The sequence below is a fragment of the Thermothelomyces thermophilus genome, chromosome 2, assembly GCF_000226095.1.
Source record: "Thermothelomyces thermophilus ATCC 42464 chromosome 2, complete sequence".
NCBI lineage: Eukaryota > Fungi > Ascomycota > Sordariomycetes > Sordariales > Chaetomiaceae > Thermothelomyces > Thermothelomyces thermophilus.
The window spans coordinates 4,863,451-4,888,529 of record NC_016473.1 but is presented as its reverse complement, the minus strand read 5'-3'; the positions used below and the strand labels follow the sequence as shown (position 1 = coordinate 4,888,529).

The 25,079-nt window shown below is 56.5% G+C and overlaps 10 protein-coding genes across 10 annotated transcripts; 5 read left to right on the top strand and 5 right to left on the bottom strand.

Moving 5' to 3' along the window:
• Nucleotides 1–1,822: 1,822 nt before the first annotated feature.
• On the bottom strand, nucleotides 1,823–3,469 carry MYCTH_2302739 (uncharacterized protein). Its single transcript, XM_003662228.1, has 3 exons — nucleotides 3,415–3,469; nucleotides 3,267–3,353; nucleotides 1,823–3,080 (listed from the first exon to the last, which is right to left on the bottom strand). Exon 3 carries the CDS (start codon nucleotides 3,007–3,009, stop codon nucleotides 1,999–2,001), a length of 1,011 nt encoding a protein of 336 aa, XP_003662276.1. The 5' UTR covers nucleotides 3,010–3,080; nucleotides 3,267–3,353; nucleotides 3,415–3,469; the 3' UTR covers nucleotides 1,823–1,998.
• Nucleotides 3,470–4,955: 1,486 nt separating this feature from the next.
• Nucleotides 4,956–7,384, top strand: MYCTH_2302738 (uncharacterized protein). The gene is made up of 3 exons (XM_003662227.1): nucleotides 4,956–5,338; nucleotides 5,400–5,760; nucleotides 5,821–7,384. Exons 1-3 carry the CDS (start codon nucleotides 5,169–5,171, stop codon nucleotides 7,207–7,209), a joined length of 1,920 nt encoding a protein of 639 aa, XP_003662275.1. The 5' UTR covers nucleotides 4,956–5,168; the 3' UTR covers nucleotides 7,210–7,384.
• Nucleotides 7,385–8,049: 665 nt separating this feature from the next.
• MYCTH_2302736 (uncharacterized protein) lies at nucleotides 8,050–9,542 on the bottom strand. The gene is made up of 3 exons (XM_003662226.1): nucleotides 8,650–9,542; nucleotides 8,362–8,569; nucleotides 8,050–8,291 (listed from the first exon to the last, which is right to left on the bottom strand). The coding sequence occupies exons 1-3, from the start codon at nucleotides 9,450–9,452 to the stop codon at nucleotides 8,244–8,246; spliced, it is 1,059 nt and encodes a 352-aa protein (XP_003662274.1). The 5' UTR covers nucleotides 9,453–9,542; the 3' UTR covers nucleotides 8,050–8,243.
• A 1,508-nt stretch (nucleotides 9,543–11,050) lies between these two features.
• MYCTH_2302731 (uncharacterized protein) lies at nucleotides 11,051–12,545 on the top strand. The gene is made up of 4 exons (XM_003662225.1): nucleotides 11,051–11,243; nucleotides 11,762–11,825; nucleotides 11,894–12,050; nucleotides 12,117–12,545. Coding segments are annotated over exons 2-4 (384 nt in total). The 5' UTR covers nucleotides 11,051–11,243; nucleotides 11,762–11,824; the 3' UTR covers nucleotides 12,343–12,545.
• Nucleotides 12,546–12,577: 32 nt separating this feature from the next.
• On the bottom strand, nucleotides 12,578–14,326 carry MYCTH_2302726 (uncharacterized protein). The gene is made up of 3 exons (XM_003662224.1): nucleotides 14,104–14,326; nucleotides 13,912–14,039; nucleotides 12,578–13,748 (listed from the first exon to the last, which is right to left on the bottom strand). The coding sequence occupies exons 2-3, from the start codon at nucleotides 14,037–14,039 to the stop codon at nucleotides 12,749–12,751; spliced, it is 1,128 nt and encodes a 375-aa protein (XP_003662272.1). The 5' UTR covers nucleotides 14,104–14,326; the 3' UTR covers nucleotides 12,578–12,748.
• Nucleotides 14,327–14,523: 197 nt separating this feature from the next.
• Nucleotides 14,524–16,237, bottom strand: MYCTH_106599 (uncharacterized protein; the record flags this gene model as incomplete). The annotated part of the gene is made up of 2 exons (XM_003662223.1): nucleotides 14,524–16,164; nucleotides 16,220–16,237. 2 exons carry the CDS (start codon nucleotides 16,235–16,237, stop codon nucleotides 14,905–14,907), a joined length of 1,278 nt encoding a protein of 425 aa, XP_003662271.1. The 3' UTR covers nucleotides 14,524–14,904.
• A 142-nt stretch (nucleotides 16,238–16,379) lies between these two features.
• On the top strand, nucleotides 16,380–17,777 carry MYCTH_2302725 (uncharacterized protein; the record flags this gene model as incomplete). Its single annotated transcript, XM_003662222.1, has 2 exons — nucleotides 16,380–17,150; nucleotides 17,294–17,777. Coding segments are annotated over exons 1-2 (580 nt in total), but the record flags the coding sequence as incomplete, so codon positions are not given.
• MYCTH_2302721 (uncharacterized protein) lies at nucleotides 17,750–19,134 on the bottom strand. Its single transcript, XM_003662221.1, has 4 exons — nucleotides 18,876–19,134; nucleotides 18,641–18,816; nucleotides 18,027–18,581; nucleotides 17,750–17,968 (listed from the first exon to the last, which is right to left on the bottom strand). The coding sequence occupies exons 1-4, from the start codon at nucleotides 19,024–19,026 to the stop codon at nucleotides 17,870–17,872; spliced, it is 981 nt and encodes a 326-aa protein (XP_003662269.1). The 5' UTR covers nucleotides 19,027–19,134; the 3' UTR covers nucleotides 17,750–17,869.
• An 879-nt stretch (nucleotides 19,135–20,013) lies between these two features.
• MYCTH_2302719 (uncharacterized protein) lies at nucleotides 20,014–21,156 on the top strand. The gene is made up of 4 exons (XM_003662220.1): nucleotides 20,014–20,370; nucleotides 20,444–20,604; nucleotides 20,676–20,699; nucleotides 20,775–21,156. Exons 1-4 carry the CDS (start codon nucleotides 20,336–20,338, stop codon nucleotides 21,026–21,028), a joined length of 474 nt encoding a protein of 157 aa, XP_003662268.1. The 5' UTR covers nucleotides 20,014–20,335; the 3' UTR covers nucleotides 21,029–21,156.
• A 609-nt stretch (nucleotides 21,157–21,765) lies between these two features.
• On the top strand, nucleotides 21,766–24,975 carry MYCTH_2302711 (uncharacterized protein). Its single transcript, XM_003662219.1, has 9 exons — nucleotides 21,766–22,231; nucleotides 22,401–22,451; nucleotides 22,521–22,546; nucleotides 22,632–22,658; nucleotides 22,716–22,751; nucleotides 22,812–22,960; nucleotides 23,040–24,035; nucleotides 24,101–24,489; nucleotides 24,573–24,975. Exons 1-9 carry the CDS (start codon nucleotides 22,206–22,208, stop codon nucleotides 24,610–24,612), a joined length of 1,740 nt encoding a protein of 579 aa, XP_003662267.1. The 5' UTR covers nucleotides 21,766–22,205; the 3' UTR covers nucleotides 24,613–24,975.
• Nucleotides 24,976–25,079: the final 104 nt, after the last annotated feature.

Here is a 25,079-nt window from a genome sequence, read left to right as displayed (position 1 = left end):
AGGCTGTGTCTCTCGGGATGGGAGTGGAGTCGCTCGCTTTCATCCGAGGGAGCGACGACAATTACTGCATTCGATGCTTGGCTCCAGGCTTTTTGCTTCTTCAGCTTCAATGAAAAGCTCCCGGTTCGTCGAGTTGTCCGTCCGGAATCAGATCAGATGCTGTTACACGACGCGAGCCATTGCTCCACGCGGATCCTACAGCCCGCAATCCTTAGACAGAGCAAGGGAAGAAACACCGTGTTTCCGAGAGATGGGCAACCAATCGCATCAGTAAGAAGTGACGGATAGGATTTGAGGTCTCGGTTCGCAATCCGTTCCCCTTCGATTGTTCGCTGCGGGCCAGGCCGACCGTTGCATGGTCCAGTGTGTGGGTTCGTTGGAGACAGTGAGCTGCAGTGCAGGGTGGAATCTGCGGGTTGGCAAGTGGTTGGGGCAGGGTACCCCGCATAAACCCCACAATTTCTCCAGCACTGGAGAATTTATTTTGTCAAAGTCCGCCAATAAACGGTCGCCCGGAATTGGCTTTGGCAGGCCCCTGGCTCGGTCCGTCTCCATGGCTGCACACTTTCTACTAGTACTGCGAAGACGCCAAATCAAGGCACTCGAGATGCTGGGTTCAGCGCCATGTCTGCCCTGGAAGGGGGACGAGAGGCCCCTGAAAAACAACTGAAACTCGGGGCCACTTCACTCGATCATCGGCTGGCGATAGTGGTTTGTCCAGCGCTCACGCCGTCGTCGCGCTATTCCCCCGTTCAAGCCGACCCGCATTGGCTCCCGGATCTCCATTTCGATCACTGTTCCACCCACTACCGGCAGGACCCTGACCGAATTCCTCCGCCTTATCTGTCAGACCCAGCAGCGAGACGGAATTCCCAGATTCCATCCACAGAACGAGGCTGCCGAACACCTACAGAGTATGTTTGGCGAGTGATCTCACCCTGCCGCAGCAAAACCGCCACCTTGCGTCCGGGAAACGGTGCCTCCACCCCACGCCGTTTCACCTTCAGAACCCGTCCCCAGCTGCCATGTTGCTTTCAGGCTGAATTGAATCTTAATTCCCGTCAGAGGTTGACGGCAATGGCTAAACGAGCCGAGATAACAGATGGACCGTGTCACCGTCTATGTACACCGTGCTTTTCCAGGCATTGATGGCAATGGAAATGGATAAATTCGAGAAAATTGGGGAAGGTATCCCATATACTAATGGGAATAAACAAAAGGAGACATATACCGATGGATCCGCTGCTAGGTTAGAGAGAAACCGCCTTCTTTCGGACGCTGACGCAGCCGCTCGAAGTAAGTACATACATTGTCGATTTACAGCCTCGCAAGCGCGCGAATCCGCCGCGTCAACAGGACGACATCCTACAAATGGAAGCATGTGGCATATGCCTCCGTTCAAAGTTTGAACGCTATACTGGGCCCAGCTAAGCAGATGCGGGTAGGGAGTAGGTATAAGTGCCCTGGTCTCTGGGTTTGGAACAATCCAACTGCTGGAAAATCTTCAAACCTTCTTATCCTCGCTGCCAAGCAGAGCGTCGCCGAGTTGTCTTATCTCGGCCTAGAATATCGCGGCGAATGGAGAGAGAAGCACATCTGTCAGCACGCGCCGATGGTTTCGGAGTCAGCGGAGACGACACGGACCAGCGCTTTGCTCACGACAGGTCAGGTGGGTGTCAAAAACGGACTCGGGGGACAATTCTCAAAACAACTACGGGTATGATATGCACTAAGGGGACTAGCAAAGTCGATCCGGACGGCCCCGCCCACACGAGCTCAGGAACAATGGCTCCCCCAGCGCCTCCTTCCCCCCCCCCCGGCCCCCCCCCCCCGGGGGCCAGCTCGTCTGCCATGAAGGTTCTCCAAAAGGAGCAAACAGTAGCCAATCTGGAGGAAGAAGGATATGCGTACGCCGCCCTGACGGGCCTCGCTAAAGAAGCACAGAACGGGCAGGTTCAAGCAGCGGACGGGGTCAAACAGGCCGCCGCCATCACCACCTCACCATCTCCCCTCTTCCAGGCCCCTCTCAATCTCCCCAAAGACACCCACCCCACGCAGCCCCAGGCCCGTCGCCAGACCCACGACATCGGCCCCGGCCGCCCTCATCCTCTTATACCCCGCCGCGTCGCACACCCCTCCCACGCCCAAGACCCGCACATGCCGCCCCAGCTTCCCCTCCTTCTCGTCCAGCATCCGCCGGATGGTGTGCACGTTGCCCAGGGCGAGGGGGTGCAGCGGGGCGCCGGCCATGCCACCTAACCCTGTGCCGGGCAGCACGGGCGAAGGGTGCTGCGAGTCTGGCGCTGACGGTGACAAGAGGAGGCAGGAGCCGAGCGTGTTAGTGGCCGTGATGAAAGAGATTGGGCAGGAACCGCCTTCGTCGGGGGTGGCCGCTTCGAGGGCGGAGATGAGGGACTGATATTGGGTTGCGTAAGTGTAGGGTGGAGTTTTTAACCCGACGGGGATGCGCGGAATGTTGTCATTGGCGGTTTCCGTGATGGCTTGGCGGAGGTGGCTTAGGTAAGTCGAGAGGGCTTCTTCGGAATAGGCCGGCGGTGGGCGGTTTGGGATGTTGGGGCAACTCAGGTTGATCTCCATGGCCAGCGGGAACTGCACGTCTTGAGCCGCGGAGGCTACGAGCTTGTAGCTGATCGCTATGTCCTCGGGCGTACCGGTAACCGAGACAATGAAACCTTTGCTGGACTTGGTGGGCAGTTCGGCTGATATGGTCTTGATAAAGCCGAGGTAGGTTTCCAGGGTGAGTGGGCTGTAGCCGAAAGAGTTGAGGCTTGCGCTGTGGGCTGTGCCGGCCAGGGATGCGTCAAAGAAGGCATACTGATGCCTGTCCGGGTTGTGGTCAAAACCTTTGACGAGGGACGTGCGGGTGGTCACGGCGCCTGTTGACGGACAGGCGTAGAGATCTCGGAGGTCGTCGACGGTTGTGGCCCAAGGGCACGCCGTGTTGATCAGCGGCGGATAGATCTCGAAAAGGGGAGACGCTGAGCCCATGGTAGTGGGAGTCGAGGTCGTCAAGTCTTCTGCGAGCCTGGCTATACGAGCTGTGGCTCCGTGGTGTCCTTCTGGGCAGTCAGTCAGTTCGTTTTTTCGAGTCTGGTTCGCAGCTCATATCATGCTACTGCCGCGGGGTTCCTTCGAGATAAGATAAGGGATGAAGGATGACCCCGCTCAGAGATATGGATCTGGTCAATCTTCAGGCAGGGCATGGCGGTTGAGTCGGGAGTCACGAGCAAAAAAGTCTCACACACCGCGAAGATTTGGGTCCCAGTACGGTGCCATCAAAACATGTCATCAATTGTCTTGTCAGAGTCCTGCCTGATCAAATCAACCATGCCCTGTTGTTTTTTTCCTTTGTGAGCACGAAGTCAATGTGACGGAGAGATGAATCAGTATTACCTCGGGCATGATGGGCCTCCCATCGTCCCCCTTCACATAGCGGAACGGCATCTCTGTGCTTTCGTGCTCGTCGAATCTGAGTTCCGGGTGATCCATGTAGGGAATCTCTTTCAGGGGCGCTAGAGCAAAAAGTCAGCTGCAACTCCAATGGACCAGAAGTGACGCAGACCGACTTTTGCCTTCCACGACCAGGCGAGTGACTCTGACAGCCGTATCGGTGGTCATCTGGACCGGCCCCAGGCGGCGGCCTTCGAAACCCTTCTTCCGGAGCTCAGAAGTCCGGTCTCTGGGGGGATCGTCGCCTGAGCCACGTTAGCGATTGCTTGAGCGGTAATGAGGTAGAGTGAGGTGGAGGAAAGATGTGTACCCAGGATTCCACCAAAGAGAAAGACGTCAAACTTATCCCCGTCCTCGGGCGAGAGATCACTCGCGGCAGCCGGATCAAGCAGGCACACTCGTGACTTATCAGCAGCATACAGCTCCTCCACGCCCCTAGTCTCGGCCGTGAAGGCAGGGATCTCTCTCAGCGCATCGGGAACCTTGAATTCCGGGGGAAGCGAAGACAGGCAGAACTTGGCCCCCGCGTCCTGCGACTCGCGGGCGATGGCGAGGTACTCCAGCTCCGACCAGGCCCCGAGCTCCGGATCCAAGTGCTCGACGATGTACGTTTTGCTGCTGGACGCCATTGTCACTCACTGATTGGGGTATTTTACTGAGTTACTAACTCGCAGAAGCCGATAACGAAGCGCCGTGGCAGCCGTCCGGGGTATTGCTCTGCGCAAGAACCTCCGGGACAACCACAATAGGAACGGGCGTGGCGAACGCTGCGAGGAAATTTTAGTTTTCCTGCTAACAATAGAAGTGGTGGCTAGCAGTGATGCCAAGAAGGTTGGAGCCGGCAGATCGGGTCCCACTTGACTGGTTCCGAGGGGTCTCAGGGACCAGCTGCTTGACATTTTAACTACAGCGTAGTGTACTGTTCGGATCGTACTTTACTTCTCTTTGTCATAATCAATGAAGGACCTGATTAGTCCAAGCCACATCTCGAAGCATATCAGAGATCCTGCTTCGATTGTCAGGCAGAAACGATTGATTCGGGGAATGCGGCTGTGTTATTCAGGCTCTGTTCTGGAAGGAGCATGGCGTCAGCTTTGTTCAGGGCGTTCCTGGCCCATTTCCTTTTTTTTATTGGGCTCAGCTCGGTGAAACATTCTAAACAGTTTGTGCTTGCGCCAGACATAGAAGAACGAGGCCTGCACATAGAAGGTATGTTCATACTTACCTAACTACCGTACTTACATACAATACCTTGCATGCCTCGTTGGGTGATTTAGGTACCAGAACTACACAGTTCGTTCTGCATTCCTGGTGTTACTCGTTGTAGTGTACGGAGTGCTACCCGAACTGTGGAACTGTGGAGATCATCTGGGCCCTGCCACATTGCGCCCACCTTTCCGTCCCGCTTAGGTTAGCACACACGCCAAGACGCAGTGTGGTATTCGCAATCAACAGCCGTATACAACCCCATCCTTGTCTCAGGACACATCTTCCGCCGCTGCAACACTTGTCCTGGTCCAGTTGCCTCTTTGCATCCTTCCACCTTCACGTCGCCTCGATGACTGGCACTGGCACCGCTAGCTAGCCAGCAAGTTCCCCCGCTCCTTTCATTTACCTTTCGTTTATCTTTTCCTTTTTTGCCTTATTGCAACCGGGCCGGGACACGTTTTTACCCCCGCGCATCGGCGCAATCGATCATGGCTCCCAGTCAGTCATGGACAGGCTGGAGGCGCCTGTCTGCCATCATCGCCGCGCTGACCCTGCCATGGACGGCGACGCTAGCGGTCGCCGACAAGTCCGCAGGCGACTATTTCGTCCATTCCCTTCCAGGCGCTCCCGAGGAGCCTGTGATGAAGATGCATGCTGGGTAAGCTCCGAAATGCTAGGGCAAAGATACAGCGCAGGTTTAGGCTAACCACTGGTTCAAGGCACGTTGAAATCACCCCCGAACACAACGGCAACATCTTCTTTTGGCATTTCCAGAACTTGCACATTGCGAACAAGCAGCGGACGGTCATCTGGCTGAACGGCGGGCCGGGATGCAGCTCTGAGGACGGCGCGTTGATGGAGATTGGGCCTTACCGATTGAAGGACGACAAGACGCTTGTCTACAACGACGGAGCATGGAACGAGTTTGCCAACGTCTTGTTTGTTGACAATCCCGTCGGTACCGGATTCAGCTACGTCGACACAGACTCGTTCGTCCACGAGCTGGACGAGATGGCCAAGCAATTCATTATCTTCCTGGAGAAGTGGTATGCTCTGTTTCCAGAGTATGAACACGACGACGTGCGTTTTCCCTGTCTCATGGTGTTCCCCTTCCATCACTTGCTAACTTGCCCACCCCAGATCTATTTTGCTGGAGAGTCGTACGCGGGCCAGTATATCCCTTACATTGCGAAGCACATCCTCGCGCGGAACAAGCTCCCGGAAACGAAGCACAAGTGGAACCTGAAGGGCCTGCTCATCGGTAATGGATGGATCTCGCCACCAGAGCAGTACGAAGCATATCTCCAATTCGCATTCGAAAAGGGCCTAGTGCAAAAGGGGAGCGACATTGCCAACAAACTCGAGGTCCAGCTACGCATCTGCCAGAAACAGCTCGCGATCGGCGAGAGCGCTGTCGACAACGAGGACTGCGAGAAAGTTCTTCAGGATATCCTGCAGCTGACGGCTACCCGCAACAAGGACAACAAGCTAGAGTGCTACAACATGTATGACGTGCGCCTGAAGGACACGTACCCGTCCTGCGGCATGAACTGGCCGCCCGACCTGAAACACGCGGCGCCGTATCTCCGTCGCAAGGAGGTTATCGAAGCGCTCCATATCAACCCCAACAAGGTGACAGGCTGGGTCGAATGTGACGGCCAAGTCAGCCGCAACTTCCGCCCCGTCAAATCTAAGCCCTCGATCGACCTTCTGCCGGACATCCTGAGTGAGGTGCCCGTCTTACTCTTCTCGGGGGCTGAAGACCTCATCTGCAATCACTTGGGCACCGAAGCTCTGATCAGCCGCATGTCCTGGAACGGCGGCCGCGGCTTCGAACTCTCCCCGGGCACGTGGGCGCCCCGCCGCGACTGGACGTTCGAGGGCGAGGACGCCGGCTTCTGGCAGGAGGCGCGCAACCTGACATACGTGGTCTTCTACAACGCCAGCCACATGGTTCCCTTTGACTATCCGCGCCGCACGCGCGACATGCTCGACCGCTTCATGGGCGTCGACATTAGCTCCATCGGCGGCAAGCCCACCGACTCGCGGCTCGACGGCGAGAAGGGCCCCGAGACGACGGTCGGCGGGACCGCGGGCAACAGCACCGCCAACCAGGAGGCCGAGAAGGCCAAGCTCAACGCTGCCAAGTGGGAGGCCTACCGCCGGTCGGGCGAGATTGTGCTAGTCATTGTCGCCGTCTCCGCGACGGCGTGGGGATATTTCATCTGGCGGGAGCGGCGCAAGAGGCGCGGATACCAGGGCCTCGCGGGCGAGGAGGCTGGGTCCTCCAGGATGGCGGTGTTTCGGAACTCGCCTGGTGGAAGGGGCGGCAGGCGGGATGTTGAGGCCGGAGATTTCGACGAGACGCAGCTGGATTCGCTTCGTGTGCGCCCGCCTGCTGAGGGACAGGCAGATCCGAGGTACAGCCTCGGGGCGGATAGCGATGACGACAGAGGGGAGGAGGAGGAGGAGGGCAGTGCTGGAAAGGCAAAGGAAAACGGGGCGGGCAAGACCAATGGGGGTTCATGATATGTTTTGGTTAAGGGTGAAATACTAGTTTCCCTGCTCACACATATGTACATAGGGCATTCATGGATGGTTTGTTGTCGAATGACGAGCGGCTCATGGTGCAGATGGGAAATGCACAGAGGTTTCAATCCCCGTCGAGTCCGCCTCTCCTGGGAGGTTAAGCCCCCGGAGGGCTGTAGGAATCCGTCCATAGGAGACAAACCAATTTCTGTTGAATGGCAAGATACACTGCCACGGCTTTCTCCGGCTATGCTCCCCAGAACTGCCGCCCTCCCCCTTCCAAGCTCCCTATTGACGCCCCGAGTTCCGCTTTCCCATCGGCGACTGTCCGGTATCCGGAGAGATAGACTATGATGCTCGACAGAGAGCTCTCTCCGTCAGGGCCGGGACCCGACCCGGCTGCTGTGCCTTGGGCATCTGGAGGACAGGGCCGGTGCAGAAGGAGAAACGGGGAAGCTGTCCCGCGTCGTGTTAAACATCAGAGGATTGCGCTTTACCTGTTGAGCATCAAATTAGACTTGGAGCAGAAACCTCCCCTGCTCGCGATGGCAAGAGTGAGTTGCAGTTGCAAAGAGAACATTCTTTCCAGGGAACGAGGCAGCAAGCAGACCTACTGGACGGAGAGACAATACACGAACACGAACTGAATATCATCACAAAAGAGCACTTGAAAGACGGGGTGGTATTTGAAAAAAAAAAAAAAAAAAAACCAAAGTGACTCTAACGGTCTGTTCATCATTTACATCACATCGTTCACTGAGACAGAGCTTCTTCCTGGCAGTTGATTCGGCCTGAAGATGCTACCCTACAGGGTACGTGGGAAGCATAGGATCTAGCGGTGCATACCGCCGGCCGTCCTGCACTCTCGGCATGGATGGAAGCACGTCAAATTACGTTGCTTCACACCCGACCAATCCTTCGTCACTTTACGCCACTTTTGTTTCGTATTGGCGAGTGACGCCTCGAATGACCTCAAGATATCGCCATTCCCTTCAACTGTGTCTGCTGCTGAGCATGAACGGCTGCCCATTCTCTTACAGCTGGACAGTGTTGTTCAAGATCTTGACCTCCTCTCCCGGTTTCTGCCCAATTGTCAGCCACTAACGTTTGCGATCAAAGAAAGAGAAGCAGAGGCACTCAAGGTATGCTTACGAATGCGGGTAGGCCGATGTAGGGGCAGTCGGAGCACCGGAAGGCGTCCCCAAGGTAGCAGCTACCGCAGGATCCCGTCTTGCCCTGGACCGTGAAGTCGAGCTCGTTCAGGTCCTCTGACTTGAGCTTCAGCGTGTTCAACTTGCTGTCGGCCTTGGCGCGCCGCGCCTTGTCCTCGGATTCCAGCCTTGCCGCGAGACCACATGTGCTAAGGTGCGTACCCGTTAGCTTCTTCATTTGCACGAGTTGGGGCCGGGAAAGGGGAGTAGGCTTGGGAGGAGGCCATACCAGTCCTTGCATGCCCGTCTCTTCTTGCCCGGCTGGGGCCGGCACTCGGGTGGCTGCTCAATCGGCCGCCGCAGGTCTTCCTCTGTGAGCAGTGTATCCTCGTCGATGACGTCGTCGTCGTCCTCGGCATCCAGCTCGAGATCGTCGCTGAGATCCACAAACCCGACTCCGGCCGGCGCGCCGTTACTGCCATTAGCAGCAGCAGGAGCAGGAGCAGGAGCAGTGGCCGGCTTGATGCCCGCCCCGTTGGTTGTTGTCTTGTTGTTCTTGTTGTTCTTGCCCGCCCCAAGCCGCAGCGGCACAACCTCTTCCTCGGCATACTCCGGCTTCACGAACCCGTCCCCCCCGGCATCGGCGACCAGCCCCGCCAGGACCGCCTCCCGACCCTCGGGCTCACCGCTAGTGCCCACCCCCAGGCTCCCGTCCTCGCTCCTGACCCGGCCGCCGGCCCGCACGGCGGGCGCGAGCCTCGTCCAGACGGCGCGGTCGCGCAGCAGCGCGGCCGCCTCGGAGCGCCGCGCGCCGTCCGGGTCGGTCAGCACCAGCACCAGGTCGTAGGTGGCGGCGGGCAACGAGACGAACCCCGCGGCGAGGCGGTCGAGCATCTGCAGGTCGGTGGTCACCCGCGGGTAGGCGGCGAACAGCTCCGAGAGGCGGTCCTCGCGCGCGGCCAGAGACGGGGGCGCCAGGAGGAGGGTGCGCTTTCCCGTGCTTGGTGTTGATGTTGTCGTCGTCGTGGTTGTTGTGGATTGCCCCGCGGTGGGGGGGTTGAAGTCGGGGGTTAAATCAAGGCCGGGAGCCATCTTCAGGCCGAAACTTTTGGTGGCGTTGCGTTGCGGATCGGGGAGTATGGGGCAATGGCGGGGTTGGTGAGATGTCGAGCAGGCGGAGGTAAACGAAAGGCGAAGTTTGTGAGCGAGACAGGAGAGAGAGAGTGTGTGTGTGCGCGATTCCGAGGAATTCGCGATCGCGTTCTGGTGGTTATCAATCTGGAATACCCGTCTCAAAAAAGGAGGGGTGACCGCGATAAGATTGGTAATGGCAGGAATTTTCCGTGGAGTTGCTCGCTGTGACAGCGGAGATGCTCACACTAGACCCTGCCACCCAATCGTGCGCATTACCAATCATCGGAATCGCCACTAATACAGCACAGTGCCGCGGGGGGATCCGGTGGGCTGGCATCCCGCTGTTAAGTCAAGGCTTCTACGGGCGAGAAAGCTACCCAGAATGACTTTCCATACCTTGTGGCGTATCGAACTGCTTAGCTCGCGGCCCTCCAGACTCGAGAAACGGCCTGTTGCAAGCTTCCTTGGGTGTTATAGACACTTGCCCTGACCTAGGACAGATCAAAGATTAGCCACAGTCTCGTCTGCTTATGGATACGCGGTCACTTGCCTGCACTGTACTACTATGTACATAAGTAAACAACTGGTCGCAGTCAAAGGCGGCCGATATCGGCATGCGCCTCATTTGGCAGACCGAAAGCCCATTGAATAAGCTGAGCATTATAATGAACTCATTGTAATCCGTACTACATAGATTCCCTTCCAGGTAGTACCTTAAGTAATCAGATACTAAATGCTCTAGGCTACTGGCTCGTAGTTATGCAAAAGAACACAACGTTCCAAGCCCCATTGCTGAGGGGCCGTCTCAGAGCCGCTGCGGGGAGTGCCAAGACATATCATGTTCCATCAGTGAGGGGACTACCATCCATTCCCAGCAATGAATTGCCCATTTGGCTGTACAGTTGGCAAACGGCAGAGGCAATCTAGGAAGCAGAAGAATCGTGATGCAAATGTGCACAAACAAAGAATGAGGAGGGCACGTAAGTGCGCTGTAAGGGACACCGTGTTCTCCAACTTTCGTCGAAGAATAGCAGTGATGGCAGCTCTGTTTACGCATTAATGTTTTCCGTAGGACGCGCAAACGCAATAGCTTCTTTGAGTCAAATCCTTGATCTAGCAGATAACAATTTGGAAGGCTGGGCTGGGGACCCGGGAGCGTGTCTCGTCATCACGTTGCCTAATGGGCCCAGATCACGCCAGTTGCGGCATGCCAGGGTGGGTCTGGCCTGATCGAAAACGTCCGCAGCAATTGTATGTACACGTATATGCAAACAAGTATGGCAATGTTTACTTCCTCCCTGATACGGTGGCAAACAGAGAGAAACCTCAACTACACTAGAACTCTCTACAAAGCAGTGCCTGCCCTGATCTCAGCACATAAACTTCCTTAAATCAATTCATCCTGAAAGATCGAAGCTTCCAGTGTATACAGGAGCCGTGCCTGCCGGAGACAGCCGGCAAGTGGCGCTAGCCATTAGCAGCATGGTGTCACGCTACCCCGCAAAATGCTTCGTCCTAGCGAACCAGGGGTCCCTGAAACCGAGTGGAGAGGCTGATGTCACACGCTTCTCCAACACGCCCTCAACACGAGAGGATACGGTCGAGAACCAGGGCCCTCAAGGGACAGCACAGCATGTCAAAGGCCCTCAATGTTATCAATCGGAAATGCGACGCCGTACAACTCCTACTTGTAGTATTGGTGAATGAGACGATCTAGGACCCTAGCATGTTCAAAATGCAGATCGCGAAGTTAAGTGACGGTCAGCCCAGACTCATACCCCCAATGTACCCGCTTACACCATATCACGCGACACCCAACGCCTCCTTGACTCCCCGCTACTGCGGTGTTCCCGCCCCGGCCCCCCCTTGTTCTTGCCTTTTGGAGCTGCTCGCCTGATCGAATCGAGCTGTGACTGGTCCGTACCAAGTCGCCCATTGAGAGTTTGACTGTTGCCTTAAAGAGATGGCAGCTCCCATCTTCTACCTCTCTATTTCTTCTCGGTGTCTCGATCCATCAACCATCCATCAAACGTTTGCCATCCATTGACTTGTTCCATCCAATTCATCACCGAAACCTTGTTTAGCGCTTGTGCATCCCGCCTTCGTCACTAGAAGACGGTTTCTTTCTTGACTTCTGTCACTTTCTGACATCCACGACATCTCTCAGGGTACATAAAGCCCCTCCTCCCCCTCCTCCCGTTGTCTAAACGCATACCTGTCCGAGAAGCGACCCCGCATCGTCTGCATGATACTGACTTTGGCCGCAGTGGGACATACAACAACCTGCGTTCAGCCCTCTTCCATCTCGCTATCGAGTACAGCTCATCAAGAGTAAGGCTCAACTCCTGCTCTCGGATAACATCATGAGCGGAGCAGCTAACAACCGCTCTTTCGTGTAGTGACTCGCTCTCACAAGTTCAACGACAAGGACCATGCCGGCCTGGCCGACGGCACCGCTGTTCCGCATGAACCGCTGCCGAAATACTTTGCCAAGCATGGATTTCCCGATGCCGACCCCAAAAAGACGAAGAAGAACGGCGCTGGTCGAGCCAACTGGTAAGCCGAGTTTTTCTTCCATCGCAATATCTCCGTCACGATACAGTCTACTTACACATAGTACAGGGGCAATGCCGGCGACGAAGTTCTAGATGAAGATTTCAACTTTCACAACGCACGCCGTCGGTCCAATAGCAGCAGTCTGTCGAGCAACCTTGACAACTTCAAGACCAAGTTTGAGGTCAATGAGCCTGAGCCCGTGTTCGAAGAGCACATGGGTGCCGAGGAAGAGGAGAACAAGACCGTGAGCCCGTCAAGCGCCTCGAGCGTTGATGACAACAAGTCGCACTAAGAAGTGTAAGATGTAAGAGATGACGGGGGATTTCTCGGTGTGTGAGGAAGTCACCTGCGAACATGACATGCGGGAATCCATCTTTATGGCGGAGGGCGTCTCTGGCTGAATGATCTAGCAAGGGAAATGCCTTCTATTTGACTTTCCCACACGATAGGTACGCTCATGCTTCGACATAAATTTGCGATGCTACTGGTAGCGTACCTTAATGTACACTAGTCTCGATTCATATCAACGGACGTGGTCTGGTATGGCAACTTGACTGCCACACTAATGTTACTGGACCCCTACCGGTCCGACGTTCCAAGCATCGGAAGCTCTTCCAAAATGCTTTCTTAATAAGGTTTATTTGCGTCGAATTGCATACAACTGCCCCTCTACATCGTGCTAGCAACCTTCGCCTTCATTATCTAGCACCGAGAACCAACCTCGCAGGCTTGGATGTTGATCCCTCGACTTTGATCCTTCCGATTCTCAGCCACGAGCCATTCGACATCCGCACAACGACGCCCTCCCCGTCAGCATCCACCCAGTACGGCAACGTGACACACTTGCTTTCCGTTCCCACTGTCCCGCCGTTCTTCCTCTGTTCCTCCTTGGTCCGAGATAGAGGCGTCTTCTCCACCCAGACAACTGTCCCATCGCCGTCAGAGTTCTCCCGGGCAGGGGCAGAGGCAGGGGCAGCATCAACATCAACAGCGGCGCCAGCGCGCGCTGCCGCTCGCCCCGGCGGTCCGGGAACGACTGACAGGTCCTCCAAGATCGCCCTCTTCTCGCTTGCGCTCCCCTTTCCTCCTCCTCCTCCTCCTCCTCCTTCTTCTTCCCCCGCTCCATCATCTCTCCCTTTACCTTTCCTCCTCCCAGCCCCCTTGCCACGACTTCCGATCCGTACATGCGTCCAAAGCGAGCCGAGAACCCGGTGCCGCACCGCCACCTCGCGCGCGGCCTGCGACGTCCACAGCACCTGTCTGTCCTGCGGCGTTATCTTGGGCGCGTGCATGGGCGGTGGTGGCGGGGGTGGGAACGCGTGGGGTGTCGTTGTGGTGCGTTCTTGGCCGTTGTCTCCCTGCCGCTCCTTTTCCTCCTCCTTCTTCTTCTCCTGCTGTTGCTGCAGATGCTTCTGCTGCTGCTGCTGCTGTTCCGAAGGTAACGGATCATATGGCCTGTACGGCGGCACGTGCAGTCCCGCGCGGAGGGCCTGCACAAGCAGTTGGGCGCCCATCGGGGCGAGGATCTCGTGCAGCTGTTCCGGGGTGCATCCCTCGGGGATGCGGACCCCGGGCGCCGGCGTCTGGAGCAGGGGGATACCTGCGTCAAAGGCCTCCGGGGAGAGGGTCTGGATGGTTATGCCAGTGTAGTTGCGCTCAGCAAGGAGGGCGTGGTGAATCGGGGCAGGGCCGCGGAGGCTATTTCAAAGGTGCGGATTTTGAAGATTAGAGCAAGGAACGAAACTTGAGGGGAAAGGAGGAAAAAAAAAAAAAAAAAAAAAAAAGAGAGAGAGAGAGAGAGAGAGAGAGAGAAGGGGGGGGGGAGGGGGCGGAGGTGGAACTTGGGGCTTTAACAGCTTACTCTGGGAGGAGAGAAGGGTGGACGTTAAGACCGCCGTATTTGGAGGCGTTGATGAGGCGGGAAGGGACAAAGAGCCCAAAGGACACGGCTATGATGAGATTTATGGGCTCGCCGTTAGGTTGGGGCATCTGGCGGCGTCAACAAAAAAAAGGATGGTCATCACACGCAAGGGAGCAGATTCGTGGAGCTTACGTTCCAACCGGTGAAGGTGTCTCTCTCGTGTATTGGTAAGTCGAGCTGCTTGGCCAGGCCGCGGAGGGGAACTACTGCCGCATCAGAGCCCGTACGATGCTGTATCTTGTGTTGTCGCCTCTTTACCTTCTCTCATCACCTTATATCCTCTACCCGTTGGCTTGCCTGGTCTGACGACGACATCGATGGATCGGATGAGCGTGGAATTGATCTTGTGCTCATCGTGCAGGGCCTGCAACGATGCACAGCTGAACTCGTCCGAGCCACAAAACAGGACTCGTAGAGGGTCGGAATTTTTGAAACCCGTACCATATGGTCGCCGCCATGGTATTCGTCTCGCGACTGTTCTCAGTGAGGACCGAGCGCGTCGCGATAGGAGCATTTTCTCTTTCTGATTGCTGCCAAGCTGTGGCCGCCCCTCAAACCATCTAGTGCCCTAGACCAGTGATGTTCTCATCTGTCGGTCAGTCACACCCAAACCTGACTCATCCGGGAGATGTTCGTCCGGCATATTTGGAGTGTTGTGGTGCTTGGAATGCAAGTACTCTCTGTGTGTATGTGACGAGTCTGAGAATGAAAGTCGCTGCCAAGACCCGCCGCTGGTCCCACTTTTCTCAGCACTCCCATGCTTCATCGCAGGGTCAACACAAGGACCCTACAAGTCGACTCTCGCTCAACCCTGGTGGTGGCGTGCCAACTGCGAGGGCCATACCATACACTGAGTCCAACCAAGTGGCACCCTTCATCAAATATCTTGTCTTTTGATGCTGGACTCCCCCCTTCCTCCGTTTCTCGCAATTATCATCCCACATCTCCCCCCTCTCCATCTACCACCTCCCAGCGGCACGCAACCGCCCACTGCCCGCCGAGTTCAACATCCCACGCAGGGGGGCCAACAGCCACCACCGCTCCAGGCGCAACCTTCCTCGGGTTCCCTCCGCCTTTGCCCCCTCCCAAACCCTCGATGTTGCCTCCACCAGCCAGGATCACTCTCACTCTGCCGTCCGGGCCTCTCGCACACTCTCCATCCAGGACCTTCCCGGATACCAAAGTCATTCCCGGCCCCCCACGGGAAACATCCTCGACCACAAGCCTCACCACGCCATCACAGCCACCGCCGGCAGCTGCCGTGGACCGTAAAGTAGAAGACGTGGCCTTCACCTCTCCCCTTCTGTCAAGCTCGCCTTTGACGTCCACCAGCCAATCCCGTAGCTCCGCAGCCAGCCCGCCGGGGAGATACTTCGTGCCGCGCCGCTGTGGGGAAAAGAGATCCGCTGCCAGGTAGACCTCTGGCTGAGAGGGTAGTCTATCTGGGGGTTCGGTGAGCTTAAAACGCGGCGCTGTGCGCGGAAGTGCGTCCTTGGTGCCGGTGGTGGGTTTGGGCGTGGCTTTCTGGTCGGTTGCTCCCCTGTCGGGTTCACTCCCTGAGCCGTCTAGCTCGGATGCTTCGTCTGTTTCAACTGCCGGGAATTGGCTGTGGGTTGGTGAGGAGGTAATGGATTGGGTGGATGAGATGACCGGGTCCTTGTCACCCTCATCATCCTCGACATCCGAGTAGTACGACACAATATGGTCACCCGGTGCATCGTAGAGGATCTCGAGGTCGCTGTCTTGCGATCTTTGAGAGTTTACTACCAGGTCTGCTTCAGTCCCGGATGATGCTATTGATATTCGCCTGCGTTTGGGGGAGCGTCCCTCTGTGAGCTCTCCAGGGGAGGGCGATTGGGGGACAAGTGACGAGTCAAACTCGATGGGCTCGGGGAGCGTGGCATGGCCATTGGGTGACGAAGACGGTGATCCATATTTGGGGGAAACAGGCGAGCTGTCATCGATTATGTCCTGCGTCGAGCGGTTCCTAGGCGCTCTGGACTTGATGGCCAGCGCGGGGGTTGCGAAAGCCGCCGTAGCCTGCGTTGCGGATGGCCTCGGTGTAGCAGTCGCAAAACGCGGGGTGACAAAGAATTGGCTTGACCCGCGTGGATAATTTTGATTTGGTGTCTGATTTTCACATTGCTGTGTGCTTGGCTTCTTAGAAGACAAGAAACGGGAAGGAGCGGGAGTCTGAGGTGAAGGGATCAGTCGTTAGGCTTCAGCTTGAGGGACACAATCTACTCACTGCTGGTGGCAGCACCATCACTAGATCAGACTACAATGACTCTTCGGTACAAGTCGTCGTGAAAATAAACGGTTTAATTCGGAAGAACAACTGAAGAGTGTATACGCGTTGCAAAGAGAGACGGCAACATCGAGTCCATGGTGCTCGAAGTGGGAAAGCACCCTAACCCTAACCCGATATGTCATCCATCTGGCGCGTTGCATGTCAGAGTTACGAAAGCCGTGCTCAATGTTGCCATTAAACACCAGTGGCAGCGCGCGACCGCGCTCCAACAAAAACAGGCGCGCCGCGTGCAAGGGTCCGCGTCTGGCATTTACATCCAACACTATCCTACCGGGGAGCCCATCTGCTCGCCCCTCTCTAGCCGTGACATAACCAACTCCGGTCAAAATCTGTCGTCCTACTTCTCTGCTCAGACTCATCGAAGGACAGATCTTCTACTACACCTCACCAAACATTGACCTCAGCAATGTTCGCGGCGATGCCCCAAACCCCGCCAACTTTCCCCTTCGGCCGACCTGGCCCAGGGCAACAGAGGCAACAGAGCGACTACCGGCCTGCCTTTTCGTCGCCCCTCTCCTCCTCCCCAATTCGAGCGTCCTCGCTATCGCCACCACCACTGCCCCAATCTCGACAACAACCGCTCTCACCATGCCGATCCACCTTCCTCAACACTCTCCCGCGACAGACTCAGTCCTCCCCAATTATGGGGGGCGGGCGACAATTGTCGCCGTCATCGTCCTTCTTCTCGGGCAGCGAGAACAACCAGTCAAGCAATAGCAAGTTACGCTTCGCCTCGCGGAACACGCGTCCCAACCCCGTGCTCAAGCGGCGAGAGGACGCCCAAGAGAGCCGTCGCCGGCTCTTCTTCCAGAACGTGCGGCAGCGGCAGGAGGACAAGAGGTGGGAGATGCGCGGAGGCGAGGACGAGGTTGGCATTTTCTTTTTCTTTTCTTTTTTTTCCCTTGCACACCCCTCCCTCCCTCCCTACCTCCTTCCTTCACTCTTCCGTGCTTGGATCTCCTTTCTTTGCGTAGAATCTACCAAACATCGAAAGCTGACCCGAACCCCTAGCTCCTCAAGCTCGAATGGTTGCGTCTCCAGCGCGAGCGGGCCCAGGCCAGAGAGGCCGAAGTCGCGCAGTACCTTGGGACACTGGACGCTGACTTGGCGGCCCTGGAGGAAGAGGAGATCCGGATGCAAGAGAAGCATGCCAGGCAGGACTTGGACGCGTTGATGGCGGATGCCGTTGCGCAGCAAGAAGAGGCCGAGATAGAGGCGCTTCTTTCGGCGCTTGAGGGGCAGCAAGAGTCGTCGCAGTCGCCCGCGCAATTCTCGGACGATGAAGACTATGACGGGCTGTTTATGGATCTCATTCAACAGGAGCAGGGCGAGCAGGAAATGGGGCATTCACAGGATGTGGAGATGACCTGAGTGCCGGAAACGGACTGTTCAGGTCTGGTGTACTATGCATAATGCATTGGTCGGAGTTTGGGCGTGTCATCGGCTAGACGGGAGGGCGTTTTGGGACTATGTATAACGGATCGGATCAACGTGTTGAGACCTGACGGTATATTATGGGAAGGGTATATCCCGTATCCTAAATGAACCTGGCAACCTGACCTTCCTTTCAAGCGGCCGCAAAAGCACCTATTGGGGATTGCACGACTCGTCCGGCATGTTAAGTACGTCCTGGGCTGAGGGCATTTCCCCGACAAGATCTGACGGCGGCGACCCGGAGGCTTGCATCTGTGGCGACAGTTAGGAGGGCATGGCCATGGTATTTAGGTCCTGGGTTATCTCCCACCTTCTGCATCCGGTCGACAATGTATTCTCGATCAGCCGCGTTCGAGTCCGAGAATGTCGGCTCCTCAAACTTTCGAACAATCTCCCTGACCAGCACCTGCTGCTCCTCGTACCGCTTGAACTCTTCCGCTGGTGTCTTGTCCCGGTTCTTCTCCAGCCACTCGGGAAACTTGTCATCAAGCTCCTTCATGGGCTCATAGAGGATCTCCTTGTTGGTGAGTTGCTCCATCATGCCCATCAGCATCTTGGAGAACTCCTCCTCGCTCCCCTCGCCGTCGAAGCCTCCGTTCTGCATCTGCTTCAAGAGCTCCGCAAGAAAATCGTCCGACCCTTCAGCCGCCGCCGCGGCCGTCGCCTGCTCGCCCGAAGCTTGCATGCGCTCCATCGTGCGGCGGATGGTTTCTTGGAACGAAGCTTCGGCGCCGGTAGGACCTGATTTTGAGGAGCTGCTGCCAGCCGCTGGTGGGGTTGGGGCTGACGAGGCTGGGTCCGCGTTTGCTGATGCCGCAGCGCCCAGCTCTTTGAATATGCTCTCGAACTGCGCCTGCATCTCCGGCTGGAGGGGCACCGTCAGCGGGCGCCAACATACCACATCCTCGAGGGGTTTGCACGTACCGATTTCTCCAACTCCCCTAGCAAATCGGCCATGCCAGCTTGAAGCTGCCTTGCGAATTCCTCCTCAGACAGAGCCTCCTCCGCGGTGGCGCCAGCAGCAGGAGCCGCGGCTAGCCCTGGCGGGGCTTCTGGCTTTTGTGCGTCGATCTTCACCGTCGAGAACTCATTGAGCATCTCTAGACATGAGCGTTAACCCCGCGATCCCCTCATATCCTATGCGCTAGCAGCAACTTGCCATCAAGGTCGTCGAGGTCATCCTCGTCCGGGTCAGGGACGTCGTCCACATCCTCGAGTGTTGCTGCGGTCTTCTGTTTCGTTTGCTCAGTTGGTACAACCTTCTCTGCCTCTTTCTGAGGAGCGCCGGTATCGCTGGCGCCCGACGCCATTGCATCAAGGTACCAGAAAGCTTGCGTTGGGGTAGGTTATGAGCGCAAAGGCCGGGGCACGCGTGTACCGAGGTTAGATGGGGGGGGAATCCCCACGTTGAGGATGCAAGAGCAGGGTCGCAACGGATTGGTTTATCGCATCGAGCTCTTCCCAAAAGAGCTGGTCGGGCGGCGTGGGGTGACGAAAGTAATCCGTAAGGTAATATTGGACTGTCAACTAGAAACACACGTTGGAGAAAATGCTAAGAGTTGGGTAAATGGGGGCAAGAGATGATGCATGCCGTGGGGATGTGCATGTGCAGCATGTGCTCGACCCGGGCGTCCCTTATGCTCCACCACCGAGGCCCCTTTGGGATCGTCCCGCTCCCGGATTCTAGGAACCGAGAAGAGGGTCTGGAAGAACCACCCTGTCCCGCGTCAAAGGATCCTGGCCTGCTTGCCTCTTTGTACTCCGTAGCTATGGCTTCAGCACACCGGTCCCCAGATCCCGACGCTGGTCGATCCAATCATCCACCTTTTCGCTCTACGCAGCACTGATCCTCAACGTTGGTTCTTTTTCGTATGACCAGATGTAGATGGTGGGGTGTGCCACCAGCCCGGACTACTATGTAAGGTACCGAGTAGTACCTCTTCTCGTCACATTCTGGGCGCGCTTGTTTAAATGATTCTACAGACTCCTTATCCGGGCGTGGCATTCATTCAGGAGAGGGTGAGCTCCTAAAGCAAACCGAAGAGAGTACCTAACTCCCTACCTCACCTATTGATTACACGACCTCAAGCAAGTACCTAAGGTAAGGCATTTACCTCCTTTAGATAACCGGCACCCCGCGAAAGAGACCCCGGAGAGTTGCCCCGCAGTGAAAAGGCTCGGAGGAAGGTAGCGTACGGGGTAAAGAACTTCTAGTGAATTGCAGTGCATGCATGCATTGCATGCATGGAGAACCAGCTGTTCTCCGCCTTCCATTTCGGGGCTGTGACAGAACAAACAAATTGGTCCGTGCGGGCGCCCGAATTTCTGCCTTCCAAGGGCGTTCCCGTCACGCCGTCTCGCAGCTCCCCTCACTGCGTTCCAGAATTCCGGGCGATATATCCCGTGCTTCCCATCCAAAGGCTCGACTTGCGTGGCGCTCATTGCATCGCACCCTGGCTCAGGAGTGCAACCGAACCGTTGCCAGCTGGCACCATTTTCCTTTGTCTCGTTATCTAGTCTGCCCACGGCTTCTGGCGGCAGCCGACGACCTGGCCCTTCTGACATCCGAACCATTGGAGAAAACCCCATATTGATCGAAGTTCCATAACAACTGCCAACATGTCGCTATGCCAAAATCGTCTGCAGGAGGAGCGGTACGTCAACCGTCGCTGTGCTTCCGGTACCCCCGCGCGCGACAGCCTCACTAACTTGGCGTCCACGGTTTAGCAAGCAGTGGCGCAAGGACCATCCGTTTGGCTTCTATGCGCGACCGCAGAAGAATGCCCAGGGCGTGCTTGACCTCAAGGTCTGGGAGTGTGGTATCCCGGGCAAAGAGAAGACCATGTGGGAAGGCGGCCTGTTCAAGCTGGTGGTGACATTTCCCGACGGTACGCGGCATCCTTTCCTGCGGTTCTTTTACGGAAACGTTTTACACTAACTAATCACTCGTCTCATACAGAGTATCCCACGAAACCCCCCAAGTGTAAGTAGCCCGGCTGTTGTGCGCCGATGTTGAAGCGCGGGAGAACCACACGACTAACATTCGCCCTTTCTGTAGGCAAGTTTACGCCGCCTCTCTTCCACCCCAACGTCTACCCATCCGGCACCGTCTGTTTGTCGATTCTGAACGAAGAAGAGGCGTGGAAGCCCGCGATTACCATCAAGCAGATCCTGCTTGGCGTCCAGGACCTCCTCAACGACCCCAACCCAGAATCTCCCGCTCAGGCCGAGGCATACAACATGTACAAGAAAGACAGAGTGCAGTACGAGAGGCGCATCAGGCAGATTGTGCGGGAGAATGCCGCGCCATGAAAGGGTCTTGCAGGACTACGTCTTGCGCACGGCCGAAGGGATAGAACCGGGTATGGAATTCTGATTACGGAGTTATGGGATACCAATGGCGGTGGGCGATTACAGCATTTGGAGTTCAGACGGCACGACATCATCGGGATCTTCTTCTACTGCGGGTTACGAAACGCTTGATCTTGGATCCGGGGGAGGCTGAGGGGTGGGATGAGATACGCCGTAGGCAGAATTATGCTGCGCGACAACAGATCAGGTGTATGCGATGATTTCTCCCATCGTGGCGTATGCACAGAGACAACTCTTCCGCAGGGAACAAGAGGATCGAGACTATCACCCCCGTGATATGTCGCCCCAAACATTGAAGTGGTGTTGCCGAAGTGTCACATCCCTTCCCGCGGGGTCTTGGCAATGCGCTCAAGCAGCCATTGGCTCGCCCCCCACCATGGACTTGGGGGCAGCTTACTGCAGTAAGCCTCTTGAGAGACAAATCGAGACTCGCAACCTCAGCTTCTCAGAGATGCATTGCGTTCCTCACCTCCAGAGGGCCAGCTCCTCACGTGGTCGCTTGTGGTCCCTGCAGACCCCGAACGCTGTCAAAGCCTTCGTTCTTATCAGTCATGTTAAGGTAATGACCCATGTGGAACTGTTGGCCAGCCGGAGGGCCAATCAACACCACACCCGACATCGGCCCAGAATGGAATCTATGACTCCGGTTGTCCATTGCTGGAGCTCCGTCCCCAGCTCGGCGGGCCAACTGGCTCATGGGGATTGACAACGGAACCTGGCCACTGCTCGGACTGCCAGCCCCTGGGTTGGGGACCATTAGCCAAGTAGCTAAAAATTCGGTTGTCCGGGGGGGGGATCCCCTTGGGGCCGAGACGGGCGGGTGTGTTTGAGTGTAGCCGAATTTGGATACCACACAATTTTCAGAAGGGCCTATGACTCTTTCTTTCGTCCTACACAACTTTTCGCTTTTCAAGTCATCCCACTCACCTTATCTGGCTCTCTACTTGTTTGCGACAAACTGCAGCCCTCGGCGCCCTCCGAGAGCAAGCAGAAAGGCCCCTCGAGTTCTCGCTGACTGTTTGGATAGAGTCGCTTCCTCAACGCCTGCAGGCTCCTACCAAAGGCCCCTCTGCCCGGCGACCTCGACGACCGAAGACCTCACGAGCCAAGCTTCACCATGTGCGGCATCTTCGCCTGCCACAAGTGAGTCGTCCCTCTCGGTATCCGGTTTCGCCTTTGTGAGGAGCGTCGCGTTGGTATTGCGCCGTGCCGCCGATGGAGGGGCAAGTTTTGCCCCGCTATCGCGCCCTCTCGCAAAACTCGTCATCACCACACTCTCACAATGCGGGGCTTCCGCTGACACGGACAACAGCCACCCGGATGTGGTCAAGTTCAAGCCGACTGCTCTGAAACTCTCCAAGGCGTAAGTGGCCCCCAATTGAACTGAAATCGGGAACCATGAGCGGCTCAATTGACTCGGATTATCTCGCAGAATTCGGCATCGGGGACCCGATTGGAGTGCGTTGCCCCTCTGACTCCCTTCCCCCGAGTCGCACGAGATGTGCGTAGACGACGCTGACTCTTGCTTTGTCGCATTTTACAGGCGGCAGTGTCACCTGCCACAACACAAGTATGCTTTGTACCCGGGCTCCAAACCGCAAGGGGGCTTCGCTAACTCTTTTCGCAGTTCTGTGCCATGAGCGTCTCAGCATCGTCGGCGTTGGTACGTCTAGAGTGGTTATATCGACATTTTCGAAAGGAGTTTCTGACGAAAGAACGTTAGAAAGTGGAGCGCAGCCACTCACCAACGCCGATGAGAGCATTATCCTGGCCGTCAATGGCGAGATTTACAACCATCGTCTGATCCGGAAGAGCCTGAAGAAGCCATACCACTTCAAGACTGCCTCGGACTGCGAGGTCATTATTCCTCTGGTGAGTTGTCCCCCCACCTTCTTTGGGGACAGGAGAGATGATATGGCGGGGGACCGGGCGGCTGACTCTGGACGACCAGTATATGGAACACGGTCTCGATGCGCCCAAGCACCTCGATGGCATGTTCTCCTTCGTCTTGTACGACAAGAACCTGGACCGCATCATCGCCGCCCGCGATCCGATCGGCATCACCACCCTTTACCAGGGCTGGTCGTCCGAGCAACCCGGCACCGTCTACTTTGCCTCCGAGCTCAAGGCTCTGCACCCCGTGTGCGACAAGATCGAATCGTTCCCGCCTGGGCACATCTACGACAGCGCGACCGGTGAGCGGATCCGGTATTTCCAGCCGTCATGGTGGGACGGCCAGAGGATCCCGGAGAAGCCGGCGGATCTGAAGCTGCTGCGCGAGACGCTCGAGAAGTCGGTCAGGAAACGTCTCATGGCCGAGGTCCCGTACGGTGTCCTGCTTTCCGGCGGCCTGGATTCCAGCCTGGTTGCGTCCATTGCCCAGCGGGAGACGAAACGGCTACGGAAGCTGGCAGAGGAGGCCAACGGCAGCGCCTTTGAGCAGACGGGCGATGCGGACCGGGGCGAAGGATTGGTTGGCATTGACGACGAGAACAAGCTGTCGACCATGACCTTCCTGCCCCAGCTCAACTCCTTCTCGATCGGTCTCCCCGGGTCGCCCGACAACGAGGCGGCGCTCGAGGTCGCCAAGTTCCTCGGTACCAAGCATCACGTCATGACCTTCACGATTGAGGATGGCCTCAACGCGCTTTCGGACGTCATCTACCACCTGGAGACGTACGACGTGACCACCATCCGCGCCTCCACGCCCATGTACCTGCTCTCGCGCAAGATCAAGGCCATGGGTATCAAGATGGTACTCAGCGGCGAGGGCAGTGACGAAATCTTCGGCGGCTACCTGTATTTCCACGGCGCGCCCAACAAGGCCGCCTTCCACGAGGAGTGCGTGCGCAGGGTGAAGAACCTGCATCTCGCTGATTGCCTGCGCGCCAACAAGTCGACTTCGGCCTGGGGTCTTGAGGCCCGCGTGCCCTTCCTGGATAAGGAGGTGAGTCAACCTTCCCAACCAAACTTATTTCTTCCAAAAACACCTGCTGATATATCCGCTACTAGTTCCTTGAGGTCTCCATGAACATTGACCCCCAGGAGAAGATGATCACGTCCGAGAGGCTTGAGAAGTACATTCTTCGCAAGGCCTTCGACACCAGCGATGAGCCCGACACGGAGCCGTACCTCCCTGAGAGCATCCTTTGGCGCCAGAAGGAGCAGTTCTCGGACGGCGTTGGCTACGGGTGGATCGATGCTCTCAAGGAGCATGCCGAGCGGCACGTCACCGACGAGATGATGAAGAACCCCAAGCCCGAGTGGGGCTCGGATATCCCGGATACCAAGGAGGCGTACTGGTACCGCCTCATGTTCGACGAACACTTCCCGCCGTCGTGCGCCTCGACCGTCATGCGGTGGACCCCTAAGTGGTCCAAGCAGACTGACCCCAGTGGCCGGTGAGTTCAAATCATTGCAGTTGGCCTTTTTTTTTTTTTCCTTTAAGATCATGTGCCGAAAGATACTGACTTTTGTGATCCAGGGCCATCCCCATCCACAAGGCCAAGTACAACGATGCTTAAATCAAGGGGTATTCTCGTGTCTGTTTGTACATAGAAAGGCTCGGATCGTTTCCGGTCTGTCATCCTCATGGTTCATCATTGGGTTGAAGTAGGGTCAAATATCTTGACACATGAAAAATACGAGATTGGTCAGATAGCCGATGATATGTTCCCTAACTTGTATATGTGCGTGTCGTGTGTGTGTGTGTGCGTGCGTGTGAGTGCAGCAAACACAGAGAGAAGAGAAAAAGGAGGGGAGCGAGTGAGAAAGAGAAAGAGGAGAGGCTGTTGAGTAGTGGATGATGAGACGCGGCAAATATGGTCACTAACCCATTTGCAATCTCAATGATCTCTGGACAAGCAAGTCATAAAATAAGGTACTCCGTACGAAGTATATCGATTTGGTTTTGATTTCATTCGGATCTTTGCTTGATGGCGTCGTTGGAGGGTTAGGGGTATAGTGCCTTCCTCGGAGCTAACCAGAGCCA